Source organism: Nanorana parkeri, unplaced genomic scaffold, assembly GCF_000935625.1.
Source record: "Nanorana parkeri isolate BGI_ZX_2015 unplaced genomic scaffold, ASM93562v1 scaffold108, whole genome shotgun sequence".
NCBI lineage: Eukaryota > Metazoa > Chordata > Amphibia > Anura > Dicroglossidae > Nanorana > Nanorana parkeri.
Window position 1 is genome coordinate 1,955,119 of NW_017306376.1, and position 25,625 is coordinate 1,980,743.

The 25,625-nt window shown below is 38.7% G+C and overlaps 1 protein-coding gene across 1 annotated transcript in view; it reads left to right on the forward strand.

Annotated features, from left to right (window-relative positions):
* Positions 1 to 25,625, forward strand: part of KCND2 (potassium voltage-gated channel subfamily D member 2) — a 302,858-nt gene that overhangs the window by 260,450 nt on the left and 16,783 nt on the right. Inside the window, exons 3-4 of the mRNA XM_018553076.1 lie at positions 1,306 to 1,392; positions 9,543 to 9,626. Coding sequence (XP_018408578.1) covers positions 1,306 to 1,392; positions 9,543 to 9,626 — 171 coding nt within the window. The remainder of the gene's footprint in view (positions 1 to 1,305; positions 1,393 to 9,542; positions 9,627 to 25,625) is intronic.

Genomic DNA, 25,625 nt, shown 5'->3' on the forward strand with positions numbered 1-25,625 from the left:
ATATATATATATATATATACTATATATACTGTATGTACAGCAGTGCAGCACTCACTTGCCTTGAAAAAGCTGTGCTATTCCAAAACATCAGCAATATAAAAATTCTGCTTATGCATAATAAAAATGTATTGCTAATGTAATGTTTGATCTTTTTGTTGTAACTGTATCCATAGTAGCCCACAATATTAATATTGGCCTTGAGGGTAGGAAGCGGAGGGTTGTCTGATGTCTCCATTTCAAAAGAGCTGATGTCAGATGTACGGATCATGCTGTTGCTAATCACATATCTCATTTGCACCCCCTATCTGTGAGTAGATTTACTCACAGAGGCCCCCCAGTGACCTCTCTCTGTGACATGGTATTAAACTGTAGTTACATTCCAGGTTGCTACATAACAGTAGAAGGCTCTAGGACATATTTTGCTGGTACCCTTTCTGTATGGCCTACTCTGTTGCCACCATTATCAATTGTAAAAATCCTGCAAGCTTTTTTTTGGCTTAGACCTAAATGTGTAAGATTTGCCAAGCTGAGTGGATGTTTGAATGGCACTGTTGCAATGTTTCCTATACATTAATCAGTGAATGGGAAAGCAAGCATGGACATCCTGTAATCTCACGGTCCATTTACTATTGGTTTCTTTGATCCCACTTACTCTAGTAAATATTAAAAAAAGAGGTACATGATGTAGCCAGAAGGTAGGAACATATATGTCCCCACCAAGGTCAGGTAAATTGCAAATAAACAGATTACATTTGACTTTTCTACTGGATGTAATCTGTTTACTAATTAAGGAAAAGAGAACCCCATGAAAAAAGTTGTTTACCTAAAAGGTTTATGGACTATGTTTTTAAAGTTATAAAGTTACATATAAGACTCTTGGTTGCATACGAACTTGTGGTGCCCGTTACTACCAGAACATTTTTAACTTGTGATTGAAAGCCCTCTTGAAGTATCTTCCCATTGTTAAAGGGCATACAGATATCATCATAGCAAGGAGTCACTTGCAGCCTTGCAGCCAGATTTCATAGTACATTGCTCGTATAATTGATGTGGCAAGCTGGTATCTTTTGGGTATGTGCTTTTTTTCATGATATTTTTTTAAAATGTATACTTCAGCCCCGCAAACAGAATAATAAAGGTAAAAAAAAACACTGGATTAGATGTATAATTATGCACATATCTCTAGTTTTCCTATTAATGTTTTAAAGAAAACTGAGTATATAATGGTATATGGTAAATGTGTCAAGATATACAGTGTATATATATATATATATAATTTATATACTGATGTTATTTACTTCACAGAAATCAAGGCTTGCAAGGATTCGGGTGGCAAAGAGTGGAAGTGCTAATGCGTATTTACAAAGCAAACGCAATGGTATACTAAATGAGGTAAGGTTTGGCTTTATCTTATTTTACACTTTTCATACTATGTGAATGTGCACATAGAGCTGCACAAAAGGTTTTCTGAAACATCAACATCAAATGTTCTCTGCCTGAAGCACAGTGCAGCCTAAATCCTGAATGTAATAGAATAATTGAATGCAGAAGTAACTACACGAGTGGTAAACATCCGTAATTGATTACTGAAGGCACTATTTTAGCTTAGAACTGTGATATATAGCGTGCGTCGTTAGTAAATTGCATTTATGGTAACTAAGACCTTTAAAGCTAGCAGTTTTACAGTGTATTTCCAATTTTACAGTCAAATATGAGAAACCCCCTCTATCCTGTATATCTGTACAATAACCCTCTCATCTCCATCATCCCACTATATGTGACCTATACATCAGGCACTTCACCTTTTCCTCCCTTTGGTTATGACCTGCATATTTAGCGCAGAATCAATAAACACATATATATTTAACCACTAGTGGACAGGCCACTTTAATCAATGTGGCTGGTCCACGGCCCCATTATTCCTGGAGAATGTACCCGTACATCCTCCCATGAACACCTGTGTGCACACAAAGCTCCCGCAGGTGCAGTAGGGAGACGGTGGAGAGCCACAACTATGTACACAGAGCCGATCAAACCAGCTCTGTGTACTATGATCACTGTGATTCACTATCACAGCAATCACATGACAATGTTTACATTGCCAACCCCGCCCCGCTTCTTACATCAGAGGCAGGGTAGAGTACAGGAACTAATGAACAGATGGGTCATCCATTCATTAGTTCCTGATTAATACAAGCTGCAGCAGCAAATAAAAATGGTTCAAATACATTTAACCCTTTCAGCCCCCCTCGTCTCCTGCCTATAATATTTCCATTCTATCTCTGCTCTGACCTGTACATTAACCCTTTCACCTCCCTTATCCTGCACATCTATTCATCAACCTTTACCTCCATTCTTCCACTGAATGTGACCTGTGCATTAACTCCTTCAACTCCACTTCCCTCTGTGTATGACCTATACATTTATTGTATCTTGTGCAGTATTACCAAGCTCCATGTTTTAACCCCCTCTAAATACCAGAATTCTTCTTCATTCCCAAAAATTGCGGCAATGAATCAGATTACCTTCAAGTGTCTACTTTCCAAAAATGGGTAGTTTCCGGTTTAGTCTTTTTTACGCTATATAGTAAACAATTTAAAAAAAAAAGTTGGTTATTAAACACCACTAAAAGAAAGCTCTATCTGTCTCAAAATGATTACAAAAAGATTTTGTTTACAGTGTTGCATGATGGAGGAATCCTCAGCCAAACTTGCACAGCTCTGAAAACTTAAAAATGGCCTGGTAATGAAGGGGGTGTAACATGTTGGTACTGAAGTGGTTAATGTATGTAGTTCACCATTACCAAACTCCATGTTTTAACCCCCTCAATACCAATATGTTCCTTTATTTCCCAAAAATTACGACAAAAAAATTAGATCACCTTATAGTGTTTACTTTCCAAAAATGGGTAATTATGGGGGTTTTGTACTGTCCTGCCATTTTTCTTTGCTATGATTTATAACAGAAAGTAAGGTTAATAGGATTTTTAAATATTTTTGGTAATTTTTACTTCATATAGTGTAAAAAAAAAACAGTGGTTATTAAATTCCACCAAAAGAAAGCTGGTAGCATTTAATTTTCAGGAAAACATTTTTTTAATGTGTTGCATGGTAATTCTTAATCAAACCATCTCAGCACTAAAAACTGAAAAATGGCCTGGACAGGAAGGGATTGTAACATGTGGATCTTGAAATGGTTAAGAAATAAACAAGCACATATCTAGATGTGAATGAGACTTGCTTGTTGACCTCTGATAACTGAACATGGATTATTTCTCCTCAGGCATATGCTGTCTATAGCTTTACATGAAAACTGCCCTTGAACATGAGCTTCGCCAAAGAAAAGCTTAAAAAATAAATTGCTAGTAGCAGTATTTAGTAATTAACCTAGATGCTGCTTGCAGTAGGTTAGAGAATGTCACCTTTTGTTATCTTTGTCTTCAAATACATAGAAATGTGATTACCCATTTATTGTCAACTATAACCATAAAGACCAGGTTGGATTTATCCCCTGCAGACAGGCTCCTGATTAAATTGGAAAAGTGATTGACATTATTTCCATCCTACAATGTGGTTGGGATAGGGAAATCCAAGACAGGGAGTGCTTTTATTCCTCAATGTACATAAAACATTTCAATCTGTGTCATTAATAGGAATGCTTGGATATCAATACTGGTATCAGTTCCGATACTGGACATTTCCATGAGTACTCAGCACTTCAAATTTTTAAACTGCAGTGGCTGCCCAAGGTCCTGCACTTGCTTGGGACCTCACAACAGCCTTCTGGGGACCTTGTGGCGCCTGTTTACATGGCTGCTAGCACATCACCTCCCTGTGGAACCCCGCCACCCACACCCATCCGCAACACCATCCAGACCCCAGGAGAGACCCCGTACAGGCCTCCTAAGACCATGTACAGCCTCATGAGAGCCCACACAACCCACTTGAAAGTTCGCACAGCCCACCACCTGACAGCCCACCTTAGACCCTGCACAGCCCACCTGACACACTGCACAGCCTCCTGAGACCCTGCACAGCCCACCTGAGACTTCACACAGCCCTACTGAGACCATGCAGCCCACCTGAGAGCCCACACAGTCCTTCTGAGAGCCTAAACAGCCTCCTGAGACCCCGTACAGCTCACCTGAGACTGCGCACAGCCTCCTAAGAGCCCACACAGCCCTCATGAGACCCCACAAAGATGCAAGTGCCGATATTCCAGATGTATATTAGTTAGGTCTGTTGGCGAGGGAGTACTGTTAGACATCCCTGATTTTAGTTTTTTCCCCACGGAAAACAATATCTATTAGCCAGGAACACAGCTGAAGATTTCCAACAGCATCCAGAGAAGCTCACAGGACTTGAAGGTATTCTTATGACTGTAGACACCTAACCCCTCCACATATTAAATTGTTTACAGGATGCAACAAAGATATTCTTGAATTTCAGGTGACTTAATGCACTACTGCTATAGCTGATTAAAAAAAAATAAAAAGCTGTGGCAGGAAGGCTGTCTTTAAATGAGGCAAATTTGGGTTAGTCATTAGATTTTTTTTACCTTTAAATCTCATTATAGTTTTCACTGGACATTTTAATTTAGAATTTTTGCACCTGTTTTTGCCTAGATTGTGATAAGTGTTTCCCTGCGTTTTAGCATTAAGTAGGTAAATCAGTTCTTTACAAGTAAGAGCATTAAGCCAGATTCCTGTTCCTTTACTTCTCACTGTGCTCCAATTTGCAATCATCAGGTCCTGTGCAAATTGTTCAGGGGAATTCAGTTCAGCTGAAAAAAACAGATGTTTGATGACTTCTTTCAAGAATATCGCTTTGGCTAATGCTGATTTTCTATCACTGTTGGTATCAGTGTGTGTATGTTAAATATTCATATGTTTGATTATGCCTATGGGTATAATATACTTATAGATGGTTTGTACAATCAGCAAATACTGTACATACCAGCTTCTCCCTTATATGCTGCATGCATGTAATATTCTGTAGAGAAATTAGCACAGTATTAAATAAACAGTAATGAGTACAATACATGTATTCTGGCATATTAAGCTAAGAAACCTACAATAATAATTATAACAATGATAGCATGTAGCTAAAGCACTTCATTGTTTCTCATAAACATATATGGTCAGCTTGCTCCTCACAATTTAAATTAGAAAAAAAAAACTAAGTTACTTACGATAGATGCTGCAGCTTGATGTTTAAAAGTTTTAGCTTCCTGCAAATTCAGCTGGTTCCTTGAGCACTGGCCCTGATATTCTGTTTTAGGGTGGCTCCTTTAGGGTGGCTCCTATGGAGCCACTCGTGTGTGTTAGTAAGCTATGGATGTATACCACAAACACACAGGCACAACGAGGCAAGCTACTCCCCTGCTCCCCACTCCTCCTGCTTTTCTTCCTTCCTTGTCTCCTGCTGGAGACACTGCTATTCCTTGTAAGCTTGTACTCAACAGGAAATTCAAGGAGGCGGGGCTGAGATAGTTGGAGCCAGCTGTTTGGAAACATGATGACTGCAAGTGATTGGGCAAAAATGTAAAGACATACTTTGCTGGGCAATGTATATTTGCTTCATCTGGATTCATTTTGGAAAAAAGTGTAATACTTTATTGAGCTTTTCATACTTGAATATTTTGTAGTCATATTTTTGGCCAGCATGTAGAGCTCTAGGCTCCTTTTTACATATTTCACAGGCTCTCCTTCTCTGCTTTGGTGAAAAAAGCCTGCTTACAATAAAGGGTAGTGGACTACCCTTCGTCAAGTATACAGTCTGTATTAAATATTTATTTGTAAAGCAAAAAACGTTATATAAATAAATAGAAAAATATATATATCGCTTTGTAAACTTCAAGAAAATTGACCAAAACCAAACCAAGGCCTTGCACTTATGGATGTATTGTTAAACCTTTCATCAAGCTTTGAGCAGCTTTGTTGAAGCTTTTAAAGCAACCTTCACCTTCAGTTTGGAGATTTTAAACACAGCTAATGAAAGTGCTAGCTGTCACTTTAAGCAAGCTGCTTGCAGGCTCCAGAAGGCTTTTAACAGGTTTCTAGTAATGCTGAGGTTACTGAAGCCTGCTAGCAGTTTGTTTAAAGTGACAGTCAGCACTTTCATTTTGTGTAACCTCCCCAAACTGGAGCTGGAAGGTAATTTAAATGCTTCATTGAAGTTGTTTGAAGCTAGCTAAAAGCTTTATAAAAATATGCTCTGTTCATGTACAAGCTGAAGTCCATAATCTACAAGGCCTTATAGTTACCCTTTTCCACTTATATACCGCTGTAATGTTTTAAAGTGGTGGATATTAATTCTGCACTGCATTTTATAAACGTGCAGAAATAACCATTGGGTGGTTGCTGTGCCCATTAATGGCTGTGAACTGAGCCGTCTTCATATGGCTCATACATACTGCATTCACATCCGAGCAGCTCTGTAAAAAGTCAGATGTAGCTAAATGTAAGGATTATATCATTTTCCCATAGCATTTTTGCAGCATTGTTGGATGAAGCTTTTATACTGTGTGTGGCTTAGACTGCAGATGTGTGCCAGTCATTCAATGCTCTCCATACATCCTGCATTTAGGAGAATGCTGCGGGTTCAGATTAAGGGGATGGATATTTTATTTCTAAATGAATAGTGCATATAGAATTAGAGTAGGTTGGTCTAGGTGTTGACACAAAATGTATTCTGTTCCTGTTTTTTTTCCAGATGGGTAATGCTGGCAACTTGTGAATTTTTGGAATGAGTCGCTTAGGTTTGGCAATAGGGAGTTCAAGGAAACCCAGCAATTTGTAGGCAGAGCAGAGAGGGAAGCTCTAGTGCATATATTCTGTGGTGGTCTAAAAATTAGAGACAGGCTATGCCTCCTTTATCTTTTTATATGGCATATTATTATGCATATAGCTGTAGTGTCCCTGTACATTTATTTTAGCATAATCCAATACAACAGTATCTGCCTTATAGATATGTAGACAACTGATCGATTTAAAGTATTAGGGAAAAGCTATTATTAAATGATCATTTCTGCCACTGAATCACATGCTTTCAAGCATATTTTTTTCCAGGCAATGCCAATTACTAAAAACCCTCCAATGAAACATTCTAACATTATTTCATGCAGTTTATCTAATAAGAGAAAATTAGACTAAATTAATTTTTTTTATCTGTAACTAAGGAATTAGTGAGATATATAAAGTGTGTAAATTGTGCAGCGCTGCACAATTTACACACTTTATCTATTTTGACCCCAGGGTTGAGAGCGCAGCTGCTTTGTTATCAGGATATTAAATCAGGGCTATCCATAAAGCGCGGATCCACATCTTTTACTAGTGAGATATATAGACTGAACAAATATTTGATTATTAAATGAACCATGGAAAACATAGTAATAGTAATATCAGGTCAAAATGTTTTCATTGAAATAAATCTTTATAAATAAAGTCTCGGTTCTTTTAGTAGGCATTCTTCTGAGGCTTTGTACCACACTTGCAACTGTCTCACTTTAAAGAATTGAGGAAAGGAATGGAAAATATTACTAATTAAATGTCACTCACAGTGTTTTTCACAAAGTTGACGAAGGCAGTCGAGTGAATAACCGAGCCGAAGAGAAGTGAGCCGAACGACGTTCGGCTATTCACTCCAGCTCAGTACAGCTGATTTCAGCCATACATCGGCTAAAACCAGCCGTACATTGGCTGCCTTCGGCCAGCCGAACATGCTCAGCATGTTCGGCTGAGCCGAAGTGCAGAAGGACTTCGACTCAGCCGATCCAACATCTGGATCTGCTGAGCCAAAGCTCCGGCAGCTCACTTACTGCTGTTCGCCCCTATTCTCGTAGGGGCCGAACAGCAGTATGTGAATAGCCGGTATTTGGCTCGGCTATTCTGCTTGGTACCTCCAAGGTACCAAGCAGAATAGAAAAGAATGAAAAAACAAAAAGGTTCAAAAAATAATTTTAAAAATGATGAAAAATAGGATAATTAAAAAAAATATTTTAAATAAAATTTAAAAAATAAAAAACAATTGGGCGGAGCTAGCGGTGACAGCTAGCTCCACCCAACTGCTTCCTATTAGCCGGAACCTGCCAAAGTCTTCTAGCAGGACCCGACCAATGAATAACAACTGGGCGGAGTCGGCCTTGACGTCACGGCCGGCTCCACCCAGTTGTTTTTGTAAAATGACAGATCAGTATCCCCAGGTAATTTGGGGAAACTGATCTGTCATTACAACTGGATGGAGAGATCCATTAGATCACGGATGGCTCTGCCCAGCTGTTATTTGTGGGGAGGCGCTTCGGCAGGCCGTTCTACCCGCTTGGGCTGTCACTTCGGCTCGGCTGAGCCACTCTGCTTCCACTGCTGTACGGGCTATTTTGAATAAAGGTACGAATTTGCCTAACTTGTGAGTTTGAGATTGGCGGGCAAATGTTTTTCATGTCATAATGCACTGCATGGCCTTTCAACCATGCCCAGCAGGCGTTTAATAGTTTATAAGGGGGCTTTTGGATAAAAGAGCCCTGTCACTTTAAAAGAGAGGGGGCACAGAGCAGCCATATTGTCAGTGTACTAAAGCTTGTGTATGGAAAGTATAGGGAAAGCTGACAAACTACATAGGAAGAGATTATGGTCAGTTAGGAACCTGTACTTTAATATGCATTCTAGCAGGAATTCTTAATAAAGGAGCAAAGGCCTCTCCTTAAACAGTTCTTCAGTGAATGGAGTTCTGGCAGTAAGCAGGAATCTCTGGGGACATGTCTCAATGGAGTTTATGTGACTACCCCCTTCCACACTTCTTCATCAGATGAGATCCTGTTTGGAGTATGCAGGAAACTTTAGAGAGGTGACTTACTAAAGTTCTCTGTGAGATCACTATTCCTCTTCCACACTTATTCATCAATTGGGGTCTCATCCGAGGAATAATTTAAGTGTAGGAAACTCTGGGGAAGTGTCTTACTGAAATTGCCTGTGGCATTGCTATATTGGGTATTCACTGACTAACACTTATTTGATTTTCTGCTAAATATGGTGAATAATATTACATAAGTTAGAGGGAAAAAGTATTGAGAAAATAACACTTTTTATTGCCTTACCCAAAAAACATTTGTGCAAGTTTTGGAGTACTAGGGCTCCTTTGTCAGGCAAATTAATACATGGAATGATTGAAAATATCACAGCGCACACAGGAAAATTGGAATACATAGTAGCATAATAGTGTACCATCCAAATATTAAAATATTTATAGAAACTAAATGTGAACTAACGTGCAAATTTTGAAAGGCCACAAAATGTGATTTGCTACCTCTGTTTGCAAATGGTATTATATTTCAGGCCAGGAAATCTTAGCAGGATACTTTAAAAACTGCAAAATCAAGAAGCAAATAAAGAAATGTTTTAATATAAGTTAGGTAAGGAAAATGATTAAAGAAGATGATTTTGTTAAGATAAAAAAGTGCATGTTTAGTAAGCGAAAAAGGTTTTTATTCCAAATTGTTAAAGATACATAAATGTATTAATATACATATTTTTTTGTTATTTACAGGGCACACGTGAAGATCCAAACAAAACTGGGTCTACATTTGCAACACAGCATCACCACCTGCTTCATTGTCTGGAGAAGACCACGGTAGGAATATTTAAACAATTTTATGTATTAAAAATGAGATAACAATACATCTGTGTCAATTCACAGTATAAAACAAAACTGTTGAAATGTTTGGTAGTTACTGAATATTATTTTTCTTTTGTTGGGTCCAAAGTAATTTGCCTTTTTTCAAGTGGTAACATGTACTACATATTTTTATCCACCATGACTTGGTTGCTGACAACTAAAATAATCTAATAATTGATATGTGGTACTCTCTATCTAATGTGTGCAACAGGAAATCAGAATAAGCAGCAGCAACACCAAGCTTAGCATTGTGGATACAGAAATCCATAAATTGCAATAGTTAAAAAGAATTTTATAAAGACCAAATTAGCTGTCCATCATCTGAAAATAAATGTTGCTGGATTTGGGCTATAAAGTCAATAAGACCATCTTTTATAGCCCTGCAAAATCCCAATGCATGATTGTAGGTACATATTTTATTGGAACTTTAGAAATAAATCCACAGTATTGAAACTTCCAATATATATGCTTTGAAATTAACCAAAATATCCTACTAAGGGTACTTACCATAAATCCATGGTTTTCTGGAAAACTATTCCAAATAAATCCACTCTTATTGCCCACACAGTACAGACCCATTCTTAGAAACTACTGATGCATGAAGACTCCCATGAAATATGCACAAAAGTTTAAAACCCCAGTAATCTGTCTCTGATTCAGCAATAGAAGTTCAATCTGAAATTTAGTCTAGCCTGTGAAGAACATTATAGTTTTTTAAAATGTACATGGATGTCTCAAAATTGAATTTGAAACAGATCACAGGTTATCTCATGTTAGTTCCTGTTACAATCTTGACATGCTTTATGGTTCATGTTCACCTTTCATCCATTAGCATTATTATTAGCCCATGAAAATATTACCTAAAGTATAAAGAAATACGTTGTAAACATTTGTGTAGAATAGTGAGTGTGCAGAACCACTGTCAGGTTTTTATTGCTGTCTGATCACCAATGTCAACGTGAATATGTTAGGGCAAACTCAAAATTCTGAGTAGAGAGGAAATCTTCAAGTGGGGACACTTGTTCTTGTGACAATTGTGTAAGTGGGCATGTTCCTAACATTGGAAAGATATTCTCTCACCTTCTGTTCTACCGGAGAGTAAGTGTAGGCATCTCTGTGAAATTTAACAGATGGCAAAATAAAACGGACAGGGGTTTTAACTCTCCCCTACTGTATTCAAAATGGAAAAAAATGCCTTAGATAGACTAATATGTAAGCCAAGTCAAAACTATTCTTTTAGTTTTGGATAGGGTGGGTAAGTGTTAGGACCCCTGTGATGTTTGTACTGCTATCTGGGACTTAGTTAGAGAGATTTCCTTTTACTTAGAGTCCTCTGGCAACTCCTTCACCGGGAGGAAAGGGGAAAATCTGTAAAAGGGACCCAATAAAAAGCTAACAAGTGTTCCAGCCTTCTGTTACTCTGTTTGTGTTGCTGTTGAAGAATTTCTCTCACTTCCTACCTGGTGAAATGTTGTCGCCGGAACAGTAAGTGAGGAAAACGTTCTGTAACAGAGCCCAGGATAACAGAAAAACATTTGACAGGGGATCTAATCCCTCCTTACTCTATTCAAAAATAAGGTTTTGGCTTGACAAACACTTTGATTGTCCAGAACCTAACAAAGTAGTCCTGAAAACATATGTGGTTAATGTATGGCAGATATCCCCAGTACATAACAGTCGCAATGGTTGTTAATTGTAATAATTTTCAAAGATACTTCCACAAAGCAGTTCCCTAAATAGACCCTGTATGGGTGAAGCATATGAAACTGAAGCCCTGCTTTGCTGGGCATATCAGAATTTGGATCAAACCACCTCCTACCTTCTTTATGTGTACCGGCACACATGGAGTAAGGTCTGTTCTTTTTATATTGAGAGCTATGTTAGCCTTTCCTTGCACTGAACTGACATGGTTAGTCCCCAGCATGTTTTGGTGGTACATAGACTTTGCCCTAAGTGCAGAGGACAAAAACAATTCCATCTTAGCTGCAATGAAAAGGTAGGATTACTTAAATCGATAAAACATGTGTAAACATAAATTACGATACAGCCTGTTTGAACATATATTACCAAGAAAGCTGTTATGAAAATCTTTCAGTATAATTGAGATATGCAAGTAATCAGTAAATTAATTTTCTGGATAAGGTATGGTATCTCCAGGGAAAAATGGCTTTCATGACTTCCTTCTCTGTGTCATTACTTCTAGGAAATATTATATTGGAAAACATGCCTCTCTCTGTTTTAAATCTGTCTCTGTCATCTGAATAATCTCAATTTCCTTTATTTTCTGTTATCACATTATATGTAGGGGTTATCTCATGTTGTGGATGAGCCCATCTTACCACTAAGTCCTTCACCCAACATTCAGGTACCATTTCAATGTTTCTTAAGATTGTGGAAGATTGAGGTGCACTTTAATTTAATAGGCAAGTTCATCCAAAACTGTTGTTTTCAGTTGTTGGTGGATGTCTTAGGGGTGAATTACCCACTTACCCCTTACATTAGGTATTAAAGCACCCCCACAGATATTTGTCTCTAACAACATACTGTAGGCATTTTGAAACCATGCAAAGATGCCTCAATCCTCCAGCTGCATTTCCTGTAATGTTAAATATGATAATAATGAACTAACATTGAAAATGCAGGCCCTTCCTTATAGTAATGTCAGTTTGAAAAGGAGGAGGCCCCTAGAGTTATAATAAAATAGTGGGTGATACAGGCCATGTGCATCTGCCTAAAGCTGAATAATTAACTTTGGATGGGCTAAACCTTTAATTTAGTTGCAGATTTGCATCAGTGGTTAGATAAAGCAATATGTTTACATATAACAGAAGCATTAGAAAGGTGCCCTTTATCTGAAACAATCAGCCATTGTGTTTGTATGTTTGAATGTGGTCACACTGTGTGAGAAAATTAAGTCTTTTTTTCATCATACCAAATGGATCCCCATTACATCATACTGTATTTTCCAATTACAAACTCATACCACCATTAAAATAGATCATTTGACATACATCATAGTACGTTTTTGATGTTGTGAACCATATTATCTTCATCCGTGTGTTATACTTTGCCAGGAGTATTCATAAGGCCTGGTTCACACCTGGGCGTTTCACAGCACGTTCCTACGCGCTGTAAAACGCTCAACATGTGAAAACCAATTATTGCCTATGGGCATGGTTCCCATCTGGGCGTTTTACAGCGCGTAGGAACACGCTGCAAAGCGCCCTACGCCCAAAGAAGTACAGGAGCTTCTTTGGGGCGTATTTGCCACTCGTATCCACTGGGATACAGCCAGGTAAAAAAAATATTTGGATAAAATCTAATTTGTACCTAAATTGAACATGTATGAAATATAAAAAAGATATAGATCTATATGTTTCATGACAATGTTGAATATATTTGCAGTGACACATTGCTCCTTTAAATAATTGGTTTTGGTGGGAGTGCCAAACCACTTTGACAATTGACCATTAATATAAAAGTAATAACACACACCTTAATTAAATGTGCTAAAAAGGTTTAAATATGACTATATGTAAATCCTATTTTAAAATGTTGATTGTATGGGGTAGGGAGGGGGGGTGGTAGGGGGCTGGGGATGCTTATGCAAGAGTGAACTTAAAATTTAAAGTACTCTCAATAAAAGAACGGTTTGCACTGCATTGTGTATGTATGGTGTTTTGTAAACTAACTTACCTGATGTCAAAATAAATTTTTATAAGAATGTTATTTGTTTTCTGTGTAACACTAGATTTTCTTTTTATACATGTGAGCATCTTATTAAAAAAGGGATGACACGTCTTTAAAGAAAGACATGTCACACAATGAATGATCTTTTTTTTCTGATCTTCAAAATGATAAATAATTATGTTTAACTGCCGAGCTTCCTGGATCTGAGCAGACGTTTTTAAACGTCCCGTCAGCCACTCCCACGCGCCGCGTGCGAGGAGGAAACTGCCAAAATGTAACAATAGACAGAGATGCCTGTTTACATACAAGTGATCCACCAGCTATAGAGCCGGCGGATCGCTTGTATAACATGCCGTTTGTGCGCCCAATGAAAAAAACAAAGAGACAATTTTTGACTATTCCTTTAATTTAAAAAACAAATGGCTCCATCGATATAATCCAGCGTCAATCACGATGCACGACGCCCGCCGCAATAAAAAAAAGTCCAGCCACACGATAAACAGATATTCTCAGCTGTCAAATACTACATAGCATTCGGGAACTCCCGAATGCTATCTGTGAACTCCCGAATGCCATTCGGGTCTGTGAGGCATTTGGAATGCTATCTAGTATTTGGCAGCTGAGAATGTGAAATGGGCGGAGCGAGCGTCTCGCTCCGCCCATCTGTTTACTTTCGAGCAGGAATGTCATCTTGCGGTGAGTTTTCGTTGGGTTCGGGCGGTTGTCCTGCGGCGGGACTTTTTTTTATTTCAGCTTTATCTAAATTAACAGTGGAACTCTACATATAAGTGTCCTAATTAACTACAAACAAAGTGCTGACTGGGGGTAGAAATACCTTAATAATTTTGTTGGTGGGAGAAAGGCTTACCATGCACTTTCATTTCTATAGAGTAGGAGCATGAATCCATAGTGTTCAAAAGGCATGTGGACTGGCCTGATACAAAAAGGGGGGGCTGCACACTTGCTGTCCTCCAATTTCCTGTCCACTCAGGCTGCAGTAGTAGGGAAGTAGGGATGTTCAGATACCAAGTACTATACTTTGTACCTGTGCAAGTACAGATACTTCTCCAGCTCCAAGACTAGACTAGAGAAAAACTCAAAAGTTAGGAGGCAGCTATCATTTTTAAGGAGCATACAGAGCTCCTGGGATTTTTGCATCCCTGTTTTAATGTATAATTTGTTACTTATTAGGGATGCACCTATACCATGTTTTCCAGACCAAGTATTGATACTTGTCCAAATACTCACAGATACAAGTACTGATACATTTTTGTTTATTGTTATGCGACAGTTTTTCTAAAACATTACAGACTAATTATTTCAGGAAGGTGGTGGAGTGCCAGAGCCAGGTCCCAGCTGCAACCTCTGCAACACTGGTAGGTCTCGTGAAAATGCCAAGTATCCTCACTGATATTTGAACTGGTATCTGAACATCCCTAATTTTAAGGGATTTACCAAGTATGTTACTTAAAGGTTTTGTGTATTTTCAATGGAACCCTTTAGGCCCAACTTATTATAAGTGCATATGTTGTTTTGAAACATTTCTTTTCTAAACCGAATCACGCTATAGGCATATCTCTATTTGCTTCTTTGTGAATCATGCATGGGGAAAACTCCATATATCACTTTGAACGCTGTGATGTTTTTATTAACATTTGTGTATTATTGTAAGAGATTATAATATTCATTTTGGCATTTTTTTTCCTTCAGCTTTGTTTCATGTGTGAGTTCAATTATTAAAGGATTGGGAGCACTGTTTATGCTGGGTACAATATCTTTAACCTTTTAAAGATCAGGAAAATAAGATAATATCAATTTGCTAACAACTCCTTCTTTAAAGATGCTGACAAAAAAAGTTTAGTGTTTAGAAAACAAAAAGAAAATTGTTTGTTCATAAAAAATACTAATTTTAATTTACCTGTACTTATTAACAGATAGTAAACATCAATTCTGTTGATTTAGATCTTGCTAACCTCTAAGGTCCAAGTTACATTACTGGCAGCATTTCCATTAACAAGGGAGAGATGCCTCTCTCATTAGTTCACAGTGCGACCTGTGGAAACAGGTCTGTATTTTCACTGTACTTTTCAGCGACCCTGTCGCTGGTGACAGCAGATTGTATGTGTGATACGTGCCTTGCAGTGCTTGAAGCTGTTTCTGCCACCTGCATTTTGAAGTGCCACAGAAAGGAAAAACATTAAGGGGGTTATTCACCATTGAGCCAAAGTATACAGCCGTAGCTTCGGCTGATCCTTCAGCTCTCTTTGGTCGCCGGAGCCCTTCGGTTTAATTGAACCAAAGGGGTGCTGTACGGGCTATTCGCAATAGCCCATACAGCAGCTGAAGGCGGCTGAGCAGCTTAGCCGAGCTGAAGGCATATGCTTAGGCTCAACTGAGCCGAAATGACAGCCAAAGCGGGGCGAACAGCCTGCCGAAGGTCGGCCGTTCGCCCCACAAATGACAGCAATCTCACGGCTCGCTCCGCCAAGTTGTAATGACAGATCAGCATCCCCAAATGACCTGGGGACGCTGATCTGTCATTAAATAATAACAACTGGGCGGAGGCGGCGTGACGTCACGGCCGGCTCTGCCTAGTTGTTAATCATTAGCCGAGACCTGCTAGCTCCACCCTATTCTTTTTTTTGTTTTTTTGTTTTTTTAAATATATTTCTTTTTTACTTTTCCCATTGTTGATCATTTTAAAAATAATTTTTCATCCTTTTTTTTCACACTCTTTTCAGTTATGTCCTATTCTGCTCGGTACCTCTGAGGTACCGAGCAGAATAGCTGAGCCGAATGCCACTCGGCGGCATTCGGTTATTCACTCACTGCCATTCGGCCCCTATGAGAATAGGGGCGAATGGCAGCCAGTGAGCTGCCGGAGCTTCGGCTCAGCTGATACAGATGTTGGATCGGCTGAGTCAAAGTCCCTCTGTACTTCGGCTCAGCCGAACACACAGAGCATGTTCGAATGACCGAAGGCAGCCATACAGAGCTGATGTACGGCTGAAATCAGCCGTACAAGTCACAAGCGAATAGCCGAACAGCGTTCGGCTCACTTCACTTCGGCTGGGTTATTCACTCGGCTGCCTTCTGAGGCTTTGTGAATAACCCTCTAAATATTATATAAATCCTTTTGTTGTGGATAACTGGTTTTCCTTTTTTTGCACACACGTTAAAATGGACATTTTAAGCCTGAAGATGATTTAAACCTCCCAAAACATTATACATTTCAGTAAAAAAATACACTCATACTAATTTTAGTGCACACAAGTACAATATAATACCCAATTTGTGGTGAAATAAAAAAGATGAGTTTGCATCAAGAAAATAGATACCGAAGATTACAAGCCTCAAAATTGTGCGGGCCTGTGAAAAATTATGGTACCCAGAATTGTTCATAGGCTTTAAAAGCCTCTACAGCTCATCAGTTCAAGGTTAACAATGAATTATAGAATTTTTGTTCTCAATTTGTTGTGTGCAGCACTACATAATATGTGTGGCACAATCATTGTTTTTGTATGCACTCATATGTGTATGTACATGGGCCCAGGAGGTGATTTTATATTGTGTTTGGTGTTTTGTATTTTAATTTCATAAACTTTTATTTATTTGTTAACTTTTTTAACTTTATTACTACCACAAAGGGGCCCTCCAAGCCCTTGCCAAAAGATTTGGTTGTACTGATCCCTTGTGACATGTATTGGGGAGTGAAGGCATACTGTAACCTGACCCTTTGCATGGTGGAGAGGGGGTTAATCAGTGTTACTGTTTTGCTTTGATTCCCTCTTCCTAATTAATTAAAGCCCAATTTTGAGCTAATTTTTTTAATGTCGCTTCCTCTTCCCAGAGTTTGGGCTGCAATACTTACTATTAATCCTGAGCTGTCCCTTGCACTATTCTTTTTTTATTTCACCAAAAGATGTTCCTAATTTTCTGGGTCAAATTATGTTTAGTGTAGACCTAACCTGTAAGACTGACAACACAGTGTGAGTGCAGGTTGCCATGTGTCCAACACCCTGATCACCACCCTGCATTCACTATGTAATTTAGATAAAGCTGATGTCGCTGGTGACAGTACTGCTCTATGGGTCATTGAGGACCCCCACCCCCCACTGCTAGGTAAAGACTGAAGAAGAGGATCCAGCATGTCACATGAAAGTCCAGAAGATTTTAGAAGTTTGTAAGTATTAAAAAAATTGCACAAAATACTTTTGGGGGATCCCTGGGGATAGCGTTTGGGTTAATCGCATTTAAGCAATTTAAACTACAACTGTATTGATGCACATTTTCTAGTACTAGCGCAGTGCCAAATTGTGAAATCAGTCTAAAAGAGCACTGTTTCACAAAACAAGCTGTCCACCTCAATATTGAAATTACACAAATACAAAATGTTATACAAGACTAAAACATAAACCCAGAAAATACACTATATTACCAAAAGTATTGGGATGCCTGCCTTTACACGCACATGAACTCTAATGGCATCCCAGTCTTAGTCCGTAGGGTTCAATATTGAGTTGGCCCACTCTTTGCCACTATAACAGCTTCAACTCTTCTGGGAAGGCTGTCCACAAGGCTTAGGAGTGTGTCTATGGGGATGTTTGACCATTCTTCCAGAAGCGCATTTGTGAGGTCTGGTACTGATGTTGGATGAGAAGGCCAAAGGTGTTCTATCGGGCTGAGGTCAGGACTTTGTGCAGGCCAGTCAAGTTCCTCCACCCCAAACTCACTCATCCATGTCTTTATAGACCTTGCTTTGTGCACTGGTGCGCAGTCATGTTGGAACAGGAAGGGGACATCCCCAATGTTACGAGCATGAAATTGTCCAAAATGTCTTGGTATGCCGATGGCTTAAGAGTTCCCTTCACTGGATCTAAGGGGCCAAGCCTAACCCCTGAAAAACAACCGCACACCATAATCCCCCTCCACCAAACTTCACACTTGGCACAATGCAGTCAGGCAAGTACCGTTCTCCTGGCAACCGCCAAACCCAGACACGTCCATCAGATTGCCAGACAAGGAAGTGTAATTTGTCACTCCAGAGAACAAGTCTCCACTTCTCTAGAATCCAGTGGCAGCGTGCTTTACACCAGGCATCCCACGCTTTGCATTGCACTTGGTGATGTAAGGCTTGGATGTAGCTGCTCGGCCATGGAAACCCATTCCATGTAGCTCTCTACGCACTGTTGTTGTGCCAATCCTCCAAATCAATAGCAGATGCCCAGTAAATATATTAGTCCCAAAAATCATATGAGTTCCATAATGTCCCTTCTGGATTAGGGCAAGGTCTATGCTCCTCAAAAATATACATAATTAATGCCAGAATGTAATCAGGTTAATGAAAATGGAATAAAACAAAAATGAGATACCATGATCATGAAGGTGGTTCTCCCAGGGCGAGGCTCATCCATTGCACTACGGGTTCCCAAATGCGGGAAACTCGACTGCATAATTTGTGGTAGTGGGGGACTGCATTCGCGCTTTCCCCTGAAAAAAAAATGAAAATATAAAGGTTTTAATGAACAAAAAATATTCAATGGAGGACAATATATAACTTTGAGATGTATTTAAATTATTATGCTCAAAATTAAATGTTGCAGGAAACACAATATCTGATAAACATAATGCATCAATGTGAAAATCCTATTTGATGTAACTGAACACACATAGCATTGATATAGATCATCAAATCATGTGCATGAAGATATGGTCCCAACACAAAGCAATGTATTAAACACATACATTCACTACAAAGTTATTACTCTAAAAACATAATTAGAAAAGTACTTCAGTATATTCAATAAAAAGAGCAAAAAATGCTATGAATCTATCTATCTTGTATATACTTCATCCACTATTTAAATCAAATGGAAATCGATTGCTTAATGTAAAAAAAAAAATGACTGAACCTGTTTAAACTAGGTATACTGCTGACACTGCATAAATCATACTTCCTGTGACCAAATGATCTTAAAGGAAACTGGTACAGAGAGAATGTGGAAGCTGCCATTGCTGACTTCGCCTGGAAAGCATTAGTTGCCTTGATATTGTGCTGATTTGAAAACTTTGGTTTTAATATTTTCAGTGTCACTGTCACTGACCTGAAATGAACTTTCATATCAGAAGTTCTGATTGTATATTCTGCTTTCTTGTTTAAGTTTAATCATGTCATTCAATTTAGTCGTGGCCCATCAACTAGCATTTCAGAAGGTGGTTAGGCTAATGTATAGGAGGGATGGGGATGCATGTTTTTCACTAGAAGTGGAGAAAGAGCAGAGGTGCAGTGCAGAGACATATCTAAAAGGAAATGCTATGTTAACACTGTCTCATTCTGCTGTCTGTTTAGTACTTTCCTCCCCTTTCTTTTCACAGGATTAGAAAATGCTAACACATACTCTTTGCCTGGTCACACCAGACACACAATTGTAGCATGCATAGCAGCTGTAATACCATGCCTTGCATGGAAGCTCAGAAAGTAAAATGCTACCACAGCACTGTGAAGCTCAGTGGGCAATCACCAACTATAAAAATAATTTTAGTGAAGATTGTCTCTGTAGTAAAATGCCAATACATGACCTGTCTCTCACTTAGCTTTTGTTGTTTCATAGCACCGCTATTTAAATTGAGCTGATGGTTTGTTGAATTGCCTTTAGAATATGACGACTTTGCGAGAAGCTATAATTTAAGAGAGTTGTTTTAAACTTTATACCCCAATAAAAACTATACTTTTATTTTTTCATGATATTAGTCTTTAATGTGTATTTGGTAATCTGCCCAACTGTGTCTGCTCCCTTTCTTTCTCTCTACAGATGTATATTTATTGCAGCTGCTTGGAAATATTTCAGGAACCATCATTTCTGAAGACAAAAATGTCACACTGGCCCTTTAAGGTCAAAAAAAGTTCTTAATAAATTCCACTCCTATTAGGAATCTAAATAAAAAATGTTTCCTATCAAGAGCACAACTTAGCCACCCTGAACCCATAAAACATTAAAGAATAGATTTTCATCTTTGCCTGGAGCACTCCTGCATGTTCTCAAAGGCCCACATGTCAGGTCCACAGAGAAAGCTGCAAGCGGGAATTTACACAGCCGCTTGCTTTACTTCTTGAATGACTTCCTATCATTACCCCAGCCCCTGCTGTGAAATATTGTATTTTTTCTGTCAATGCGTGCAGAAACCCTCCCAAAAATAAGAATGTACTGAAGTGTTGGCACTGGACAAGGCATTGGTCGGGAAGCTGGCCAATAAGGAAGTCAGGCGGCGAGTCATTACCCGCCACCCGGCTTCCTGATTGGCCAGAAATCCGACTCCATGCTCCCTCATCACCTGGTGACACGCGAGCAAGGAGACAGTTTGCCTGCTAACAAGGAAGCCAGGTGGCATTACAAGCTGCCTGGCTTCCTTAATTAGACTTCCAGTATCGGTATTCGATATTGGCGAGTACTGAAAGAAAATATCGGGACTCGTACTCGATACCAAAAAAACGCCATCGGTGCATCCCTAGTTAAAACCTAGGAGGGATTAGTAGTTCTGCAAAAAAGTTTAATATAGCCAGATTTTAAAGAAGTTTGTATTAGGGTTGAAGAGGAGGTGTGTGCAAGAACATTAATCATTTTATTATGATATAAAATATCATAATGGCCATTATTATTAGTGCTACTATAACTCTTATCCCCAGCACTGCTCCCTAGTTGTGTACTGACTATGCTGACAGCTTTCCTGATGCATGTCCTAGATACATACTTCATGTTAAGATCAATGATACATTGTCACCACTGACACTGCCAACCACTACAAAAAGAGTTAGCAGGTCAGCCCCGAAGTTTTGCTATGGGGCCCCATGATTTGTAGTTATGGCTCTTGTCTAAACACAATAAGATTCCACTTCTGACACCAACACCCAAAAGGGTGAAGAGTTTGGAGAAGGCAGGAGAATTGAACAATCTAGGCCAAAATGGCTGATTTGGAAAAATTCTCTAATTCCGCTCACTTTCCAGTTCAGCTATGTTATCCTAGATTGTTCACTTCTCCTGCCTTCTCCAAACTCTTCACCCTTTTGTGAATAACCCTGTTAGTGTCACTTGTATCTTACTGGAAAAGAAAACAGATATCTTCCTATGAAACACACCGACAAGCTTCCTTGGACCATTTGCAGAAAAAATGAGCAACCCAAGACTTTGTACAGTAGAAGTTCTTTTATTGACCTCCAAGTCTGCCACAAAATAGTTTACTGACTTTGTAAATCACTAACAAAAATATGATGGTATAATGTGCATTACTTTTTCTACAAACAGAGCTGAAAACAGAGCAGTGCTAGAAAAACATTGTTATATGTTTTTGAGTGAACTTGTGTCTTTTTTCAGTCTAACTACCTACATAACATTTATCATAAATTAGGGATGCACAGATACCGATACTAGTATCGATATCGGTGCCAATACCGAGTATTTGGGCAAATACTCGTACTCGCCCAAATGCTCTGATGCCTAGCCCGATACTTCCTGTATCAGGAAGCCGGTCAGCACGTCATTACACGCTGCCCGGTTTCCCGGCTAATTAGGAAGCCAGGTGGCGAGTCATTACATGCCACCTGGCTTCCTGAATGGGACTTCTGGTACTCGGTAATTGGTATCGGCGAGTACCGAAAAAAAATTATCGGTACTCGTACTCGGTACTGAAATACCGGTATCGGTTCATCCCTATCATAAATAAGTGTGGTCTTTATCATTAACAGCCATGTCCACTTTTATGGGCCACTTTTCATTAAATGTGCAAAATTGCTACAAAGCCTGTTTCATACATTATTTCAGTTTTTCTTACTGATATCCTCTTTAGAATAGATAACCTAGCACTTATCTTTCTTACTATTATTCTGACTTTACTTGCCATCAAAATGCTTTCCTTTGTGTACCTGGCTCACGTGTCTTACTGAAACTAATAAAGCTGGCTATGATATCTAAAGAGTTGACACAAAGGACTGTATACTCATCTGAAGGTTATAGATCACAAGTTGCTTTAAAAGATAAATGTGCTTTTTTTCAATTATGCTTTTCTTCACTTCTTTCCCTACATTAGCATTTTCAGTATACAGTAGAAAATCATTTCCTACAGCCCGGCTCCTCTTACATCTTCACTAGGGGGCCTGCTCAGCACTAGGGATGAGCCGAACACCCCCGTGTTCAGTTCGTATTCAAACATTCGAACCGCCGAAATGTTCCAGTACGAACTTGAACTCAATGCAAGTGTATGGGGGTCGAATGTTCGATCCCCATACATCTGCCTGTACATGTGGCTGCATGGTGGAAAGCCCAGCTGTCAGGCTACTTTAAATTATTTTGGCCAATATACTATTGTTCACATGAGATAACAATGACATCAGATGTGTCCAATATGCACAAACTCATGCTTGTACAGGATTATCTTTCTACATATATATTTGTGCATTGTTTTGTAAGCATTTAATCTCTCTCTAATGCTTATTGTTTGATTTACATAACACATATAGCCCTTCTATTAATATGCTCATAATTTGTTTATAGCTATTCAAAACAGATATAGTAATTTACATGTCCACATGCATACCTTATTAATTTATTACAATATACCAAAACAGTATGATTTTAAAAAAAGTACCTTTTGTTAATAAAATGCAGGCCTTGATATTCCTAGGCACAGCCTATCAATGTGTTCCTGTATAGCACAGTAGAGCTTTCTGAAAACAGAAGGTATTCACATGTTTCATTCCATTGCATATCCCAAAAATAAGAGGATTATTGCTCAAATGCAAATCTTTGATTTACTCCCCTTTGGCCAGATGAACATCCAAAATGGCTGCGGTACAGTGCAAATATAGCCTAATATAGACTCCTGTATGCAGTTTGGATTAAATGGCTCTATTAGGCTATATTTGCACTATACACCAGTGGTTCTGGATGTGTATCTGGTCAAAGGGGCAAAAAACAATGATTTGCATGGCTCTGCCCACTGTCCTGAAATGATAAATAATCCTCTTATTTATGGAATTTGTGATGGAATGAGACATGTAAATACCTTCTGTTTTAAGAATGCTCTATGCACTGCTTAGAGTGAAGACTTTTTGTTTGCTTTAATTCATTCCCACCATAACCTGTATGGTTATGCTGTCCCAATGACTTCCTCCTTACATCATGGGAAAATTAGGTCATCATTCTGCTGCAGACAACAAGCTACATTTCCTAAGTCTTGCCTCCCTCAGTGATTGGTGTAGTGTTATGGTGGTCAAAGAAAAAGAGGTCACAGAGGGACTCGTCTGTGAGAGATTTCGATAGAAGTTCACACTGACAGATCACAAGATAAGAAGCTGCAGAGGTTTGTGAGTGTGATGGATATTTACAATGGCTGGTCACAGAAGGACAGACAACAGCAAGGGGCTGAACCATGTGAGATGTGTACACACAAAGTATATAAACACAGGCTTTAGGATTTACATGATTACACCATCTCTTGGTCAGTCCCAACACAAAAAGAAGCCACACTCCATTGATCTTCTGACTCAAATCCACACTTTATTTCCATACATATAACAGATACACCAGACAAACGCTCCCCAAATCCACTCACACATTTCACCACCAAGGCTTAATCATAGAGAATGATACATATGAAATAAAATGAAACATATCTCTATGATTAAGCCTTTGTGGTGAAATACATGAGAGGATTTGGGGAACGTTTGTCTGGAGTATCTGTTGTATGTATGGAAATAAAGTGTGGATTAGGGTCAGAAGATCCATGGAGCACAGCTTCTTTTTGTGTCAGTTTTAATACAGGTAAAAGCGCACCTTTCTTTGCCAGCACCTGAGAGACCTTTATTGTGGAAATCCATAGGCAGAATCTGAGCGGTGAGTGCTTGTGGAGATCTCTTGGTCAGTATTTTAGTTTCAGACCTAGATGTTGACCCTGGATGATGCCTGAACAAAGATTGAGCCAGCCTACTGGGGGGGAAAGGAGGATGAAAGAATGGTCAGGATGGAGTGTTGTAATCTCTTTTGGATGTAGCAAATACTGATAAATGTTACACTTACATATTACTTACCGTAGCATCCATGCACAAAGTATTAAAACAACATCTGATGCTACGTCTGAATTAAAAAGGGAAGCAAGACAATGGATCATACAACCTTTTAGGACTAAATGTGCAATGAACACACATTTGTTTTTATTAAACTGCTCAGAATTCACCCTGTTTAGTACTACGACTTACAATATAAAGGTTACTCACCTTCAGCTCATACAATAATATGAACATTTTACCTACTTCAGTAAAAATATATAGATGCAATTTTGATCATTTCAATTCAAACAAGGACTTGACTCTTATGCACAGGTATCCCTTGAGCTATAGTCTTTTAAATCGTAATTGCAGTTAAATGTACAAATTGAACTAAGCATGTCTGCACAGTATGTACAAGGACAATCATTGTATTTGATGTTATGTTCAAGATCTCTATAACTAGGGCCTGGAAAACCCTAGACTTTGTTAAATTCAAGGTCTCTTGGATCATGACACATGAAAAGCTATGCAGCACATTACAAGATAAAGAGAAAAACGTTCAAGTAATTTGGGATCCCTGGCTAATATATATCGGTCTTTCCAGTACTCCAAAGGATCTTGCGTAGGGAGGAGGGGACTACACCCTCCGAAACACTTTTCTTGCTTTTCTTTCATTTTTTATTTTCCTCCTCATGCTTTACATCTTTTTTTTACAGTATTACCCTTGATGACTAATTGCTGCTAAAAGGCACTCTCTTGACTACTTGATCATACTAGGTCAATGATACATTTGGTTTTAATATCATGCTTCTGTTATTTGATTGCTGCCGACAAGTGTAATTTTTTTTTTTCTGGTAAGCAGTCACTGAGGTTAAATCTTCCTTTTTCCTTCTGTATGTTACATTTGATATTCATATTATGTGTTATATGCGCCTCTACATGTTCAACATTTTTATTATTTGTATTTTTCTTTGGAAAATAAAACTCTTTGAAATATTAAGTTATTAAATAAGTTATGTTCATTTTTCAAAATACAATACTGGAAACTACATAGCAGCCTAACGTATAGTGTATTTTTTGTGAGCACAAAGCTTGAGTTATTATTAGTGTTTACCTTAAAGTGAACCTGTCCTTGATGCTGACCATGTATGCTGTGAGACTGCTACGAAGGCCACAAATTCTCAACTTGGGTTGTAAGGCTTTGAGTTTTAGATAGTGGTGATTGA